This window comes from Balaenoptera ricei, chromosome 18, assembly GCF_028023285.1.
Source record: "Balaenoptera ricei isolate mBalRic1 chromosome 18, mBalRic1.hap2, whole genome shotgun sequence".
NCBI classification, from domain to species: domain Eukaryota; kingdom Metazoa; phylum Chordata; class Mammalia; order Artiodactyla; family Balaenopteridae; genus Balaenoptera; species Balaenoptera ricei.
Window position 1 is genome coordinate 21,716,422 of NC_082656.1, and position 14,484 is coordinate 21,730,905.

General features: G+C 42.2%; 1 protein-coding gene across 1 annotated transcript in view; it reads right to left on the reverse strand.

Annotated features, from left to right (window-relative positions):
• Positions 1-6,689: 6,689 nt before the first annotated feature.
• Positions 6,690-14,484, reverse strand: part of COG3 (component of oligomeric golgi complex 3) — a 60,199-nt gene continuing 52,404 nt past the window's right edge. Inside the window, exons 21-23 of the mRNA XM_059902801.1 lie at positions 13,878-14,005; positions 12,962-13,060; positions 6,690-8,649 (exon numbers count right to left, since the gene is read on the reverse strand). Coding sequence (XP_059758784.1) covers positions 8,620-8,649; positions 12,962-13,060; positions 13,878-14,005 — 257 coding nt within the window. The 3' untranslated portion in view covers positions 6,690-8,619. The remainder of the gene's footprint in view (positions 8,650-12,961; positions 13,061-13,877; positions 14,006-14,484) is intronic.

The following is a 14,484-nucleotide window of genomic DNA, read 5'->3' on the forward strand; positions in this document are numbered from 1 at the left end:
TTCATATCTTGTGAGAGCTGGTTTGTAATTTGGGACCTATCACAGCTCCTTGATTTGGAGGAAAAAAAAAAAAAAAAAAGTTGTTCAGGGGCAGAGAGCGGCTGACAGACCCTGTGGCTGGGCACAGAAAAGACTTAATCATGCACCCTGCCAGCATTAGAAGCAAATTGTTTCAGTAGACAATACATGTCAACACCTGTCCCACTTGCTTCTACTGATCACTTGAATGCAGATGTTCTTTTGTGACTTTCCCATGCTTGGGTTGACTCAGGACACAGACTATCTCAAAGCCTAGCTCTGCCCACTGTTGGCTGTGTGACCTTGGGCAAGTAGCCCTCTGCCTCAGTTTCCTCATCTGTAAAATGGGTCTAGAAATAGTAGCTTCACAAACACCCCCTCTTCCACCCCTGCCAAGACAGAGGGACGCCCAGTCAGCAAAGCAGCACCAGCCTGCAGCCAGTCCCCCAAACCAGGAGCCCAAAAGGACCCACACTTAAACTCTCTTCAATAGCTGGGCCCCTTTTGGTCACTGGTTACAGTCACCAACTCAAACAGGTAAAGCAAAATGGGAAACGTGTAATCTGGATGGAAGATGCAATGGGTCTCAGAAAGGACTGGCACGTGGGAGGCCTCCGGGAGCCAGGAGGACTTTCGTTCTCAGCTCTGTGACACTGGTCTTGTTCCAAAGACATGTTTTCTATGCATCTCAGTTCACGTGGCTTTGTCTCCTGGTCTTTCTCAAAAGATCCCAGTGGTCTCTATTGGCCTGGCTTGATCAGGAGGCCACCCTTGGTGTGATCCAGTGTGGTAAGGGAGGGTGGGGTTATGTCTTGGCTCCTAGTTGATGTCAAGCATGGAGAGGGGCAGTAGTTTCTAGAAAAGGGGGACTCAGGAGCTGGGCACTCCCCAATAGCGTGCCTTTCATATGTCCCTGGGACACTGCAAACTTCCCAGGATGGCCTCAACTGCAGCCTGAACCAAAAGAGTATAGGAAACGCCACCTTCCCGGCTCAGCCTAGCAATTAGCCAGCTGATCACGGCTGTGAAGAGACAGCGCAGCCCCACCTTCGCGGCCCCGCTCTCCTGCCGATCCCACACTGCCTGCCGCCAGCCTTCACCAAAGTCCCGTCCTCACCCAAATCCCGACAACTGCGCGCGTGGGGTGGGACCAGGGTGGTCAGGCTGGCGGTAGCGGGGTGTTGCACGGTCACTTCCCCGGTGTGACTATCACACCTTGTTGGCAAGTAGCATCATCAGCTAAAACAAGTTACTTTGTTGCCAGGTAGTGACCGCTGGGGAGCAGACCGTCACAGGCCACACAGTGCTTGGGTTGACTCAGGACACAGCCATTCTAGGGACCTTGTTAGTTTACACCTCCGCTCATGTGGGCAGAGGTCCCTTCTCTTACCAGGCCCTGGAGACAAGAAGCTCCGGAGTCGCGTCTCACAGCAAACAAATCCTCCCGAGGCTGCGTGCATCTCAGAGCCCCGACGTTTCTCCCACGTGTGCCCTGGAAGCAGACAGCCCTGGTGGGGGTCTTGGTACCACCACCCGCTAGCTGTGTGACCTTGGCCACGGCAGTGAGCCCCTCTGGGACTCCGTTTCCTCCTCTGGAACAGGAGGGCAATCACCAACACACCTCGCAGAGTTAGAGTGAGGATGAAAGCAGGTGGCGTCAGTGAAGCGCTCAGCGTGGCGCTTCACAGATGTGGGCACTTTATTATCATCCGCCAGTGCCTCTCCCTGGTCTTTCTCCTTCCACAAAACCTGAAGACATGACTCACCCCATTAACGCAGAGATTGTCAGCAGGTGGCCTCGCAGAGGCATTGTGTTTGGTCAGCTCCCTGTTTTAAATATTCTATTGCCAACGTCTATATAGACACAGTATTTCACGTAGATTTTAGGCATTTCCAGCCTCTCTTGTAGCTGCTGCTCTGTTCAAGTGTTATCACTGGCCGGACAGAATTACCCAGCACCCAGGGACTGTTTCATAAGGCAAAGGGAGTCACCTCACAGATTGTGAAGGAAGTAGTGAAAGTAGCCAGATGACCAGGAACTATAAAAATCCAGCCCCCACCCTCTGTATTAGTTTGCTAGAGCTGCTGTAACAAAAAGGACCACACACTGGGTGGCTTACACAACAAAAATTTATCATCTCACAGTTCTGGAAGCCCTAAGTCCAAGATCAAGAGCGTGGGAAGGATGTGGCCCAGGCCTGTCTCCCAGCTTCTAGTAGTTCCTTTGTCTTCGGCAGTTTTCACATGGTGCTATCCCTGTGTGTGTGTCTCCGTATCAAATTTCCCCTTTTTATATGGACACCAGTCATACTGGATGAGGGGCCCTCCCAACTCCAGTATCTTAACCAATTGCACCTGCAACAACAAGCTGGTTCACAAGACACTTCCTGCTTGGATACCAGGAAAACTCACTAGAGAGCAAGTGCCACCAGACACCCCTCGACACACATACGGCTGCCAGCGCAGTGTAGAAAGCAAAACCCACACCAGAAACAGAAAGAGACGCCCTTCCCCTGTGCCTTGCAGTGTAGTGCCAGCACCCTACAGAGCCTAACTTTGCATCAGCTGGCAATGGAGAAATGTTCTCAGGGTCCAGCTTCAGAATCTCAAAGCAGGGCCCAAAAGGGTGGATTTGGAGCTGAGAGGCACTGTATCGATAACTGGCACGGAGAATCTTCCTCATCCCTGCCCCAGCACTCAGTGAAGCATGGAAAAATCACACACACACACACAGGAAGTCAGCTTGGCCAAGATGAGAGCAGTTGCAGTGATGCCAAGTCTAGGACACTGCCACAGCAGTGGACCGACACTTTCTGCTTTGAAAAAATAAAAACCTGCATCTGTAATGCTTCCTGTTCTCCTTCCTCTGGTCCTCCTGCTTCTGGTCTGTCCCCTGCACTCCCATTTCCTTCCAATAAAGCCCTTTCCCGCTCAAGTTAGACATGATGCCTTCTGTTGCTTACACTCAAGGACCCTGAGAGATACAGAGGATGAGTAGTAAGGAGACAAGTGTGGGCAGATAGATATGCAGGGGCCTGAACAGCCCATGTGCTTCAGGAGTTGAAAGTTTTAGCAAAGGGGAAGGAGAGTGTTTGTAAGACTAGGTTCCTGGGGACTTCCCTGGTGGTCCAGAGGCCAAGACCCCGCGCTCCCAATGCAGGGGGCCTTGGTTCGATCCCTAGTCAGGGCACTAGACCCATATACTGCAACTAAGATTTTGCATGCTGCAACTAAAGATCCCGCATGCGGCAACAAAGATCCCGCGTGCCGCAACTAAGACCTGATGCAGCCAAATAAATAAATAAATACATAAATAAATATTAAAAAAAAAAAAAAGACTAGGTTCTTGTAGTAAAGATACTTCAATATTCCCAGCAAGGAATATTGAAAACAAGGGTTTTGGCCCAGGACAATGGCATTGGAAATAGCGGAGGGGAGGAAATAGAGGAGGGCAGGAGGGGGTAGAGAACAGGCAGGACTTGGTAGGAATGGGATGGGGAAGGGAAGGCTATGTGACTTGGGCCCAAGTGGATTCTTTCAACAGATACTTACTGAGCATCTACCTCAGGCACCGTTCTAGGCACTAGGTATACAGCTGTAAACACGGCAAAGCTCCTCCCCCGGGCAGCTTACAATCCAGACTGGGGGAGGCAGAAAAAAAAAACAAGTAGGGACTTCCCTGGTGGCCAAGTGGCTAAGACTCTTCGCTCCCAATGCACGGGGCCTGGGTTTGATCCCTGGTCAGGGAACCAAGAGTTTGCATGCCGCAACGAACACCTGGCGCAGCCAAAAAAAAAAAAACCAAATAAGTAAAAGACATCATTTGTTGGTATGAACACAACTAAGCCAGGTGAGGGGATAGCAAGTGCTAGGAGCTGGGGGTTGTTGTATATATCACAGGGTTCTGCAACCTTGCCACCATCCACATTTTGGACTGGGTAATTACGTGTAGTGGGAGGCTGGCCTGTGCATAAGATATTTGGCAGTTCTAGTTGCTTCTACCAACTAGAAGCCAGTAATACCACACACACACACCTGTCATGACAACCAAAAATGTCTACAGACGTTGCCAAAAGTACCCTTGGTGGCAGGGGTCAGGGGTCATCCCTTGTTGAGAACTACTGCTGTAGATCACGTTTGGGTTGTTTTGTTGTTTTATGGCCCAGCATATATCTATCTTGGCAAATGTTCCACGTACTTGAAAAGAATGCAATCTGCAGACTCTGGTCCATTCTATAAGGAGTCCACACGTTATTTAAAAAGAAAAAAAAAGTCATTGCCATGAAAACAAGCAAACAAAAACTTTACAAACTGTCTAAATTAAAAGAGACTAAAGAGACGTAACAACCAAGTTAACATGTATGAACCTGGAAAAGAAAAAGCTATGAAACATTTTGGGGAACAATCAAGGAAAGTGAAATATGGGCTACATAGTAGATATTACTGATTTTTTTTTTTCTTTTAGGTGTGATAATGGTATTAGGGTTATGTAGGAAAATGTCCTTACTGTTTGGAGATGGATGCTGAAGTATTTAGGGGTAAAATGTCATGATGCCTGCAACTTACTTCAGATAGTTCAGCAAATCAGTGTGTGTCTTAAGCAATGATAATTAAAACTCACCTGACTGGGAATTCCCTGGTGGTCCAGTGGTTAGGACTCGGTTTTACTGCCGGGGCCTAGGTTCCATTCCTGGTAGGGGAACTAAGATCCTGCAAGCCGTGTGGCACAGCCAATCAATCAATCAATCAATCAATCAATAAAACAATAAATAAATAAATAAAACAAACAAACAATAAATAAATAAATAAATAAATAAAATAAATAAAACAAACAATAAATAAATAAATAAAACAATAAATAAATAAATAAAACAATAAATAAAAAATAAATAAAACAAAAAATAAATAAATAAAACAATGAATAAATAAACAATAAATCAATAAAACAATAAATAAATAAAACAATAAATAAATAAACAATAAATAAATAAAATAAATAAATAAATAAATAAAACAATAAATAAATAAAACAATAAATAAATAAATAAAACAATAAATAAAACAATAAATAAATGAATAAAACAATAAATAAATAAAACAATAAATAAATAAATGAATAAAACAATAAATAAATAAAACAATAAATAAATAAATAAATGAACAATCAATAAAACAATAAAACAATAAACAAATAAATAAAACAATAAATAAATAAAACAATAAATAAATAAAACAATAAATAAATGAATAAAACAATAAATAAATAAACAATAAATAAAACAATAAATAAATAAAACAATAAATAAATGAATAAAACAATAAATAAATGAATAAAACAATAAATAAATAAAACAATAAATAAATAAACAATAAATAAATAAATAAACAATAAATAAAACAATAAATAAATAAAACAATAAATAAATAAATAAAACAATAAATAAATAAATAAATAAAACAAAAAATAAATAAATAAAACAATGAATAAATAAACAATAAATCAATAAAACAATAAATAAAACAATAAATAAATAAACAATAAATAAATAAAACAATAAATAAATAAATAAAACAATAAATAAATAAAACAATAAATAAATAAAACTATAAATAAATAAATAAAACTATAAATAAATAAAACAATAAATAATTAAATAAATAAATAAAACAATAAAAACAGTAAATAAATGAATAAAACAATAAATAAATAAATAAACAATAAATAAAACAATAAATAAATAAATTATAAAGTTATTTTAGAATATACATAGAAAAAAATCTGGAAGCTATATGCCAAACTTTTAACAGCAGTTTACCTTTCAAGGTTCATTTATGAAAGACTTTCACATTTTATGTTGAAATTCAAACACTACAGAAATGTCTAACAGTGAACATATTTTGATAACCAGGAAAAATGTTTTTAAAAACCCCCCAATATGTATTTATTGGATGACTATTTAATGGATGCCATGATACCAAGTTTCCAGCAGCTGTCTCCTTTCTCTGGGGGTTGGGTGCTGAGGAAGAGCAGACAGACAAGCTAGTGGAGGAACCACCACCAGAAGAAAAGCACGCCAGAAAGGAATCGGTGAAGTTCCTCTTTTCTGAGAAGTAACCTTCTCTCCACCAATACACCCCCAGTTCCTTTAATAAATGGACCCTTTTTAAAAACTAAGGTTGACTATTCTTTCTTCCCTGTAAGGTAACAGCAGAAGAGAATTTAAAGATATGGGGTTGTGAAAATACAAATTTGTTTTTATTGTGACTTCAGTAACACTAAATTTCAGCACAACTATTTGTGCTGACAGTACTCAGGAAACTGGCAGTTTTGCAAATAAAGAAAAATTATCTGTCACCTAATGAAGCATTAAGATGCTTCAAAATGTCTTTCCACAATAATCATCTTGCCAAAAGAATCCACACAGTACAAGTAAAACCGGGGAAATCGGAATAACGTTGGTGGAGGGTAACACCGTCAATATCCTGCTTGTGACACATGTTATTGTTCTGCAAGATGACACCACTGGGAGAAATCGGGTAAAGGTACACAGGATCGCTCTGTATTATTTCTCACAACTGCATGTGAATCTACAAGCTATCTTAATAAAAATTTCAATTAAAAAAAAATTTTAAAGAATCCACACACATAACAGACCCATGAGGACAAAAAGTAGGAAGCCAAAATCTTTATTTTTTAAAAAATTCACATTTATTAAAAACAGCAAATTCTAGCCAAATAATATAAAGCATTTTAAATTAATTATTTGAAAGTATGTACACTCTTTGTATAAGTAAACACTTGAAACTGTACAGATTTAAACAGTCATTTAGCAAACAAGTTGGATCACTATCACCTACTCAGCACTTTTGTAAGGTGTTTGTTTCAGAAATAAAAGACTCAAAACACAAGAACGAGTGCCATCAAATATTTTTATCCTTAAGAACACACTCTGCTCTGTACATCAAATTAAATCAGTCAAGTATTGTACAATAATCATGCCCTCATTTCTTTGGAAAGGCTATTTAAAAATCAAATGTACATATAATATACAAAACTGGATTGTACAGTTTATTTCATTAAACACATATTTAAAATAGTAAGTGGAAGTAAATATAATCTTCCTAATTCATTCATTTCCTGCTGAAGAATGAATATGGACCCTCTTTACCTTCTACCTTCCCAAAATATAGAGTATTAAGCTCTGTCAAGCAACATCCATCACCAAGTTAAACTGAGCTGAAAAACAAGTGACCTGTTTAAAATGACAGACATCAGGATACGTAACCTATCTACACATGGCAGGAGTCTGCTTGAAGCGGATGAGAAATGCTACAGTCTCACAGAATGAGGTCTGCTGGCTACATTCCAGAACCTCTGTCAGCATTCTGTCTCTAAATTAGTGTCTGAATAACTCAAACTTCATTGTGAACCAAAGAGCAGGTTACATTTACTATAACATTAGAGGCAAAACCAATCCGATCAGGAAACAGATATTTGTAGGAAAACTCAGAGATGCGCATAATTTTTTTGATGATCCCTGCTATCGTGTGGTTGATTTTAAGGGATGGCTGGTCTCCGTCATCCTCGTCTCTGTGAGTGAAACGTCTCCTGCTGTCGCAGGGTACAGATCCACAAGGCAGGCTCGCGGCACAGCCACCACGAACGTACAGGACATGAAAGTGTTCACTTCTCAAAGAACTACGGAAACGGAAGGCAGCGTGCAGAAAGCTGGTTAACCCTAACCTTCGTGCACGAGACACACTATTCATCAGGCTTCCTCTCCTCCTGTATGTGCCAGATTGAAGACGCCATAATTGGCACCTCCCCCTCACCGACACTGCCTATTGTACCATGAAGATTCTCATTAAAGATACGGCACGTATCTACCATGAGGACGCTGCAGCTACCTGCCTACTTTTGAACGCTCTGCACCTAAGCAATTCATGGAGTACAGATCCTGGGACCTTACACGAGGTCCTTGCATCTTGAAACTACCTCACATCAAACACACAGAAAGATAACACACTGAATTCCCAGGAAAGCAGAACATGTTCTCAGAAGCACCCAATCTATCCCAAACTAAACTTCAAAGTGATAGGAGAAACATTAAATAGGGTGTAGAAATAACATTTCTGGAAGTAAAAAAATAGTCACTGTGGAATGCTCAGTGGTTAAAAGGATTGCAGTGTTTCACGCTTTAACAAACCTTTCTCTTAGAAGCTTTCTAATTAGCTGTATTACTGTAAAGTTCTTTGCACTATTTATTGCCTATTTTCATTGCACATTTTTCTTAAGAACCATTTCACTGCGTGCCCACCATAGCTTCCTCTTAAAACCTTACACTGCTTGTGACCATTTAAATGAGGCAGTAATCAGCGCTCATAGATTACAGCTTATCTTTGGCATTTTGATGTTTTCAAAACAGAAACACAAATCGTGTCACACTTTGCTTCCACTTCATTCTGCGGTCAGCCCTGAGCAGCAGCCCTGTGGTTCTCGGGAAGCCCCTCGTACAATTCCCCCGTGTCCTGCAGGCCGTGGGACTTGGCAGCCGGCTCCTGCCGGACCGGCCATTTACGCACACAGCCCGACGGGCCTGGTTATTTAGAAACTGACAGTAGGAGGTTCAGCTGAAAAGCAAAGAGAAAGGCCTTGTTAGTTCTGCTGTGGAATGCCATACTCAAGATAAGTTGTTTAGATCCTCAAAAAACAATGAGAGGAAATGTCTGATTTTTAAGAGACCAGTAAACACGGCTGTAAGGTATAAACTGGACCTGAGGTGCTGATTCCAGAAGCAGCCCCGGGCGCTGCACATTGTCGGGGCCTGTGGGGAGGTATCGCTGAACCTGGGCCCTCAATTCATTAAGAATCCAATCAGGAAGACAGAAAAGAACTACATACCAACACTAATGAGAGACAGAAATGGCCCTAAATAACCGACTTCACGTGCCTCTATGCAGAGTGCGTTTCGCGGAGAGTTGTAAGTAAGCTGAATTCTTTAAATGACTCTTAACTGCACAAGAATAGGCACGGCAGGTGAGCTTCACCTCATATGCTAACTTGGACCAGGAGCCCCCTGTTCCCTCTGTAAAGGAGCGCGAGACCCGGAGCCAGCCCGGGGAAAACCAGAGAAATCGCCACTGCGACAGGAGAGGATGGCAGCCTGCGCTCTGCAAATCTGTCACCCTGGCCTGGAGAGACTTGTGGCTAGATGAGCCTGGCAGTGTGCCCTTCTATATAGTAGGGTTTTGGTAATCAAAATAATCACCCCCTAATCTCGTCTATTAAATGTGTACTTTCAGTGAGAGGTACACAAAATCACCTCTGTGTTTTTCCTGTCAAAAATACAAAACCTGAATCTAATCATGAGGAAACAGACAACACCAAACATTCTACAAAATAACTGGCCCGACAAGGTCAAGAAAGCCCAAAAAGGCTGTGGAACTGCTCCAGGTTTAAAGAAACTAAAGGGATGTGACACCTGAAAGCAACACTTGGACTGGATCCTGGACTGGGGAAAACAATTTGAATACGGATGGGGGATTAGGTAATAGTATCCATGTTACATTTCCTGTTTTGATCCTCATGCAGCGTGTAGGGTAAGAGAATTCCTTATTCTGGTTCCTACTCTATGAGCCTGTGGCCAAGTGACTCAGTCAGCAGTCAGTTAATATCAGCTGTTGTTATTAACTAGAAAATGTTAACAGTTCTGAAAGAGGAACAAGGAACAGTGAGCATGATGGTCTCTATTAGTGTTTTTCTTTTCTTTTTTTTTTTTTTTTTTAAATTTTATTTCTGGCTGCCCTGGGTCTTCGTTGCTGCACATGGGCTTTCTCTAGTTGCGGTGAGCGGGGACTACTCTTCGTTGCGGTGCACGGGCTTCTCATTGTGGTGGCTTCTCTTGTTGCGGAACACAGGCTCTAGGCGTGTGGGCTTCAGTAGTTGTGGCTCGCAGGCTCAGTAGTTGTGGCTCGTGGGCTCTGGAGTCCTGGAGCCCTGCCCCCACCCCTTTGCCAGGACAAGCTTCCCCTGCAGCCTTCTCAAGTGGTGGGTGTTTCTCGTCCACATGCCTGGAACCACTGGGCCTGGAGGCGGGGTCAGAGTCCCCTCTGTTCCTCCCTGTCATTTCCAGACCGTTCTCCTTCCCTCTCCCAGCACCTTCCCCCAGCTTTGGTTTTCATCGTATCAGACCATGCCCCGCTTCACTCCTCCATCTACGACCCCTCCGCCATCACCCAGCCCTGCACCTCCTGCAGGTCTCAGAGCACTATCACTCTTTCCTAAAACTACTCCTGCAGGACTTCTTGGTGGTTTCAACATCCAGACAGCTAACCTTCCAGGGTCCGCCTCGGCTCCTCTCCTCCAATGACCTCATCTTCCACCAACCACATCAGCTGCTCAGGCCGCGGGCACATCCCAGCCCTGTCATCACCTCTAACTGCAACCCCTCCACAATCCCATCGTCAAGCGGCTCACTCTTTGATCGCCACAACCCATCTTCCCAGCTCATTTCCCTCTCACATTCCAATGCCAATGACCGTTTGACTCCACCAGGGCCTGGAACCCACGGTTCCTCCTGCCTTCTCACTCCCTTCCCTCAGCCCCCTCCTGCTCCTCGTCTGCTTGAGTTCCACGACAATCACGACAGTCACTCCCCTCTTCAACTCTCCTGCCCTCACCCGCCCCTGCCTTGTCCCTCCTGGCAAAAGCACAGCCCTGACACAACCCTCCAGCAACTCCACGTCTACACTCATGCAACTGACGATGACTGGAGAAAAAAAACATGAGACAACTACGCTGAATGCTTTTTCTTGGACTCATAACCAACCACCGAACTCAACAGAACCTTCCTCCGGAATCTTTAGCACCCCCTCACTCTCAGTGATGACCCTGTTTCCTGTTCCCCTCACAAACGTAAAGCAGTCAGAGGAAAGCTTCCGTGAGCTCCCATCATGTGTGCCAGCTCCCTGCACGTGCGCCCACACGCTCGGCCTTCTCTCCTCTCTCCACGCTGAACCCTGCCGGCCCCTGACAAAGGCCCCACTCTCCAACTGCCCCTGAGATCACATCCCCTCTTCTCTTCTCAAGGACATTTGCCCAGCATCCATTTTTCCCTCTCTTTAGATCTTCCCCATGAATATACAAACATACATTTCCCCTATCTTTAAAAAAAAAAAAAGGAAGGAAGGATAATCGAATAACAAATAAAAATAGCTATCTAAAAGGGGAGAGAGGGAAAAGGCTGGAGGGACTGGAAAGGGAAACAAGACTTCTCCAAATTTACCTTGTTCCATAAATCTGACTTGGGAATCATGTAAACATTTTACATAATTAAAAACAAAATTAAACCAAAATGAGGGGGAAAATCTCTAAATATTGAAAATAAACTAACTACATGTCAAGTTAGTGGTATAATCACATAGAATATAATTGCTTCAAATGACTTATAAAAAAGTATCCTGACTGGGGCTTCCCTGGTGGCGCAGTGGTTAAGAATCCACCTGCCAATGCGGGAGACACAGGTTCGAGCCCTCGTCCGGGAAGATCCCACATGCCGCGGAGCAACTAAGCCTGTGCGCTACAACTATTGAGCCTGTGCTCTAGAGCCCACAAGCCACAACTACTGAAGCCTGTGCTCCTAGAGCCCGTGCTCCGCAACAAGAGAAGCCACCGCAATGAGAAGCCTGCGCACCGCAACAAAGAGTAGCCCCCACTCGCCACAACTAGAGAAAGCCCACACGCAGCAATGAAGACCCAACGGAGCCAAAAATAAATAAATTATTTTTTTTAAAAAAGTATCCTGTCTACAACCCTAGTACTATAGAGAAATCATTTTAAAATATGACCCATAGAGCCATACAAAGAAATTCATACAGCCATAAGAAAGAATGAAGTTCTGATACAAGCCACAACATGAATGAACCTTAAAAACATTATGCTGAGAGGAAGAAGCCAGTCATGAAAGCCATGTATTGTACGATTCCATTTAATGCACTGTCCAGAATAGGCAAATCCACAGAGACAAAGGTAGAGTAGTAGAAGAGGGGGGAATGAAGAATCTGCTAACAGGTAGGGGTTTCTTCGTTGGGGGGATGAAAGTGTTCTGAAATTAGATAGTGGTGACGGTTCCAGGACTTACTGAATATACTAAAAACCACTGAACTGCCTACTTTAAAAGGGTGAATTTTATGGTATCTGAATTATATCTCAATCTAAAAATGACCCCATTTCTTCTCCAGCTACCACCCCATCTTTTCTCTCCCCGTGAAGTAAAACTCCTCAAAAGACTTGCCACACGCACTGCCTCCAGTCTCTCTCCCCGCGGGCTCCACCCACAGCAATCGGGCTCTCACTAACCTTACCACTCTCCCCCAGTCTCTCTCTCTAGTCCTTACCTTATTAAACTCCTCAACTAAACTTAAAACCAGAAATAAAATACCCTCCATGGCACCAACCTACTTCTACTCAATAAAAGCCTGCTGACTGAATTGAATAAATGAATGATAATAAACACAGACTGAGCTCTCTATTTAGTTTTTTTAATTTAGGAAGAAGAGAGAAAACAGAAACACTTCTAACATCTATTCTAATCCCTGAAACACTTTTTTTTCCATCTAAAACATGGGCCTCCTATCATACATACTGCAAACAAAATTATTCAGCAATCTCAATACCACTATTTGAGTCTTCCACAAACAGTTCATTCATCTTAAACACAGCAACCTTCAATACCAGAAAGCACTGAAAAGCAACTGAAAATTCTAACGCCATCACTAAATATGTGAGAGAGCAATTCAAAGCTTGAACTCCTGCTCATTGGAATAAAACAACGTACAATTTTTAAAATTACAACTAAAACACAGTTACTCAAAGACATTATCTACTCAAGTAAAATAACTAAAAGGTTATAAAAGTAACAAGGATCTTCAGACTTTGGATTACCTGTTCCACAGAAGGACAAGCAATGATCTGGATATCTTCAGGGCTGAACTCTTCCTTTAACAAGACGTGGAACTTCTGGAAGACTTGCTGAATATTATTCTTAGAAGGAAGAAGAGGCAATCATATTACACGAGTCACTGAAAACATATTCAGTCTTCTTAAACATGAAGAACTAAGAAAGTTAAATCTTAATATTTGCCAAAACAAATGGAGGAAATGTATCTTCTAGGGCATTACCAAAGACGTTCAATTTGCATTAATATTTCACATGCAAGCACTACCTGTCTAAGACTTATCAGATAATACTTACTGGAAAAACTAAACTCTAGCAAGCCTTGTCCCCCGCAGAGAATAGTAACAGTCTTCTGCAGCAATTTCTTCCACAGAAGATAATAAAGTTCCCAAACACATAAAATGTACTTTAAAAATCAGCCAACGCCTTGGGTAAAGATGTGAGCTCAACACAGAGCTGGAAGCTATGAGTACTAAAGTTGCTCTGACATTTAATCCCTCCATGGCCGCTGCAAGCCATTTATTTCCGCTACTCACCAGTAAAATGGGACATAATTCCTGAAATGCTGTTCTTTCACAAGTGCTGGGCCCCACCTCATGTGAGGGTCTGATTACTTATTTATTCATTTACTAATTTCTACTTTTAGGCAGAAATTACCCTTGTGCCACAGGTAACCATAAGGAAATTAAGACAAAATGAGGGCTGGGGGCGAAGTCGGGGAGATATAATCAGACAGATGCACGCTTTGTTAAGTCTTTCAAGAATCACAGTGCTTTTTAAGTCAACTGTTCTAGAATAGTAGACCAACACTTCAAAACGTTTACAGGAAGAGGAAAATGGTACACAAGGCAAGAATACTCCAAGAGACCGGCCAACATTCAAAGAGATGATCATGATACTCACCCTAACTGGTTTAAACAGGATGAACTCAGTATCTTTATTGGATAGGTACAATGACATACTTCTCAATGTCAGGGGCAGCTTTGCTTTTATTGTCTTGTAGGCACTTGTCACAAGGTCACTGACTTTTGCTGGAAAGAAATTAACCTCCTTAGTATCAAAAATAAAAATAGAAGAAACATTTCTATTTTAATTCAGAGGGGAATAAAAGGAGAAAAAATAGCAAAAGAAGACTCTTTACTTCCCCAAAGAATTTCTTTCACTTTTCTTATTTATTTATCAAGTTTAATCGCAAGCCCTATAAACAGTCATTAAGTATCTACCGTATACAAAATTCTAACCCCACGGGCTAAACAGCAAAAGAACCCCCCAACCCCCACCACCCCACCCCACCCCAGCATGGCTCAGGACATTCACAGGGATAGTAATATGGTGCCTTCGGAATTTGCAGATAAGACGTAAGGTAAAATAAAAGGTCATTTGCAGAGAAGCACTAGTAAGAATTACTTCATAATGAATGAGCTTATTTATTTGTAGAACTGACTCACAGTAAGAGATGCTCTCTGTCTTATGAGATCATTCAGAAAATACCCACACATATTTAATGGGA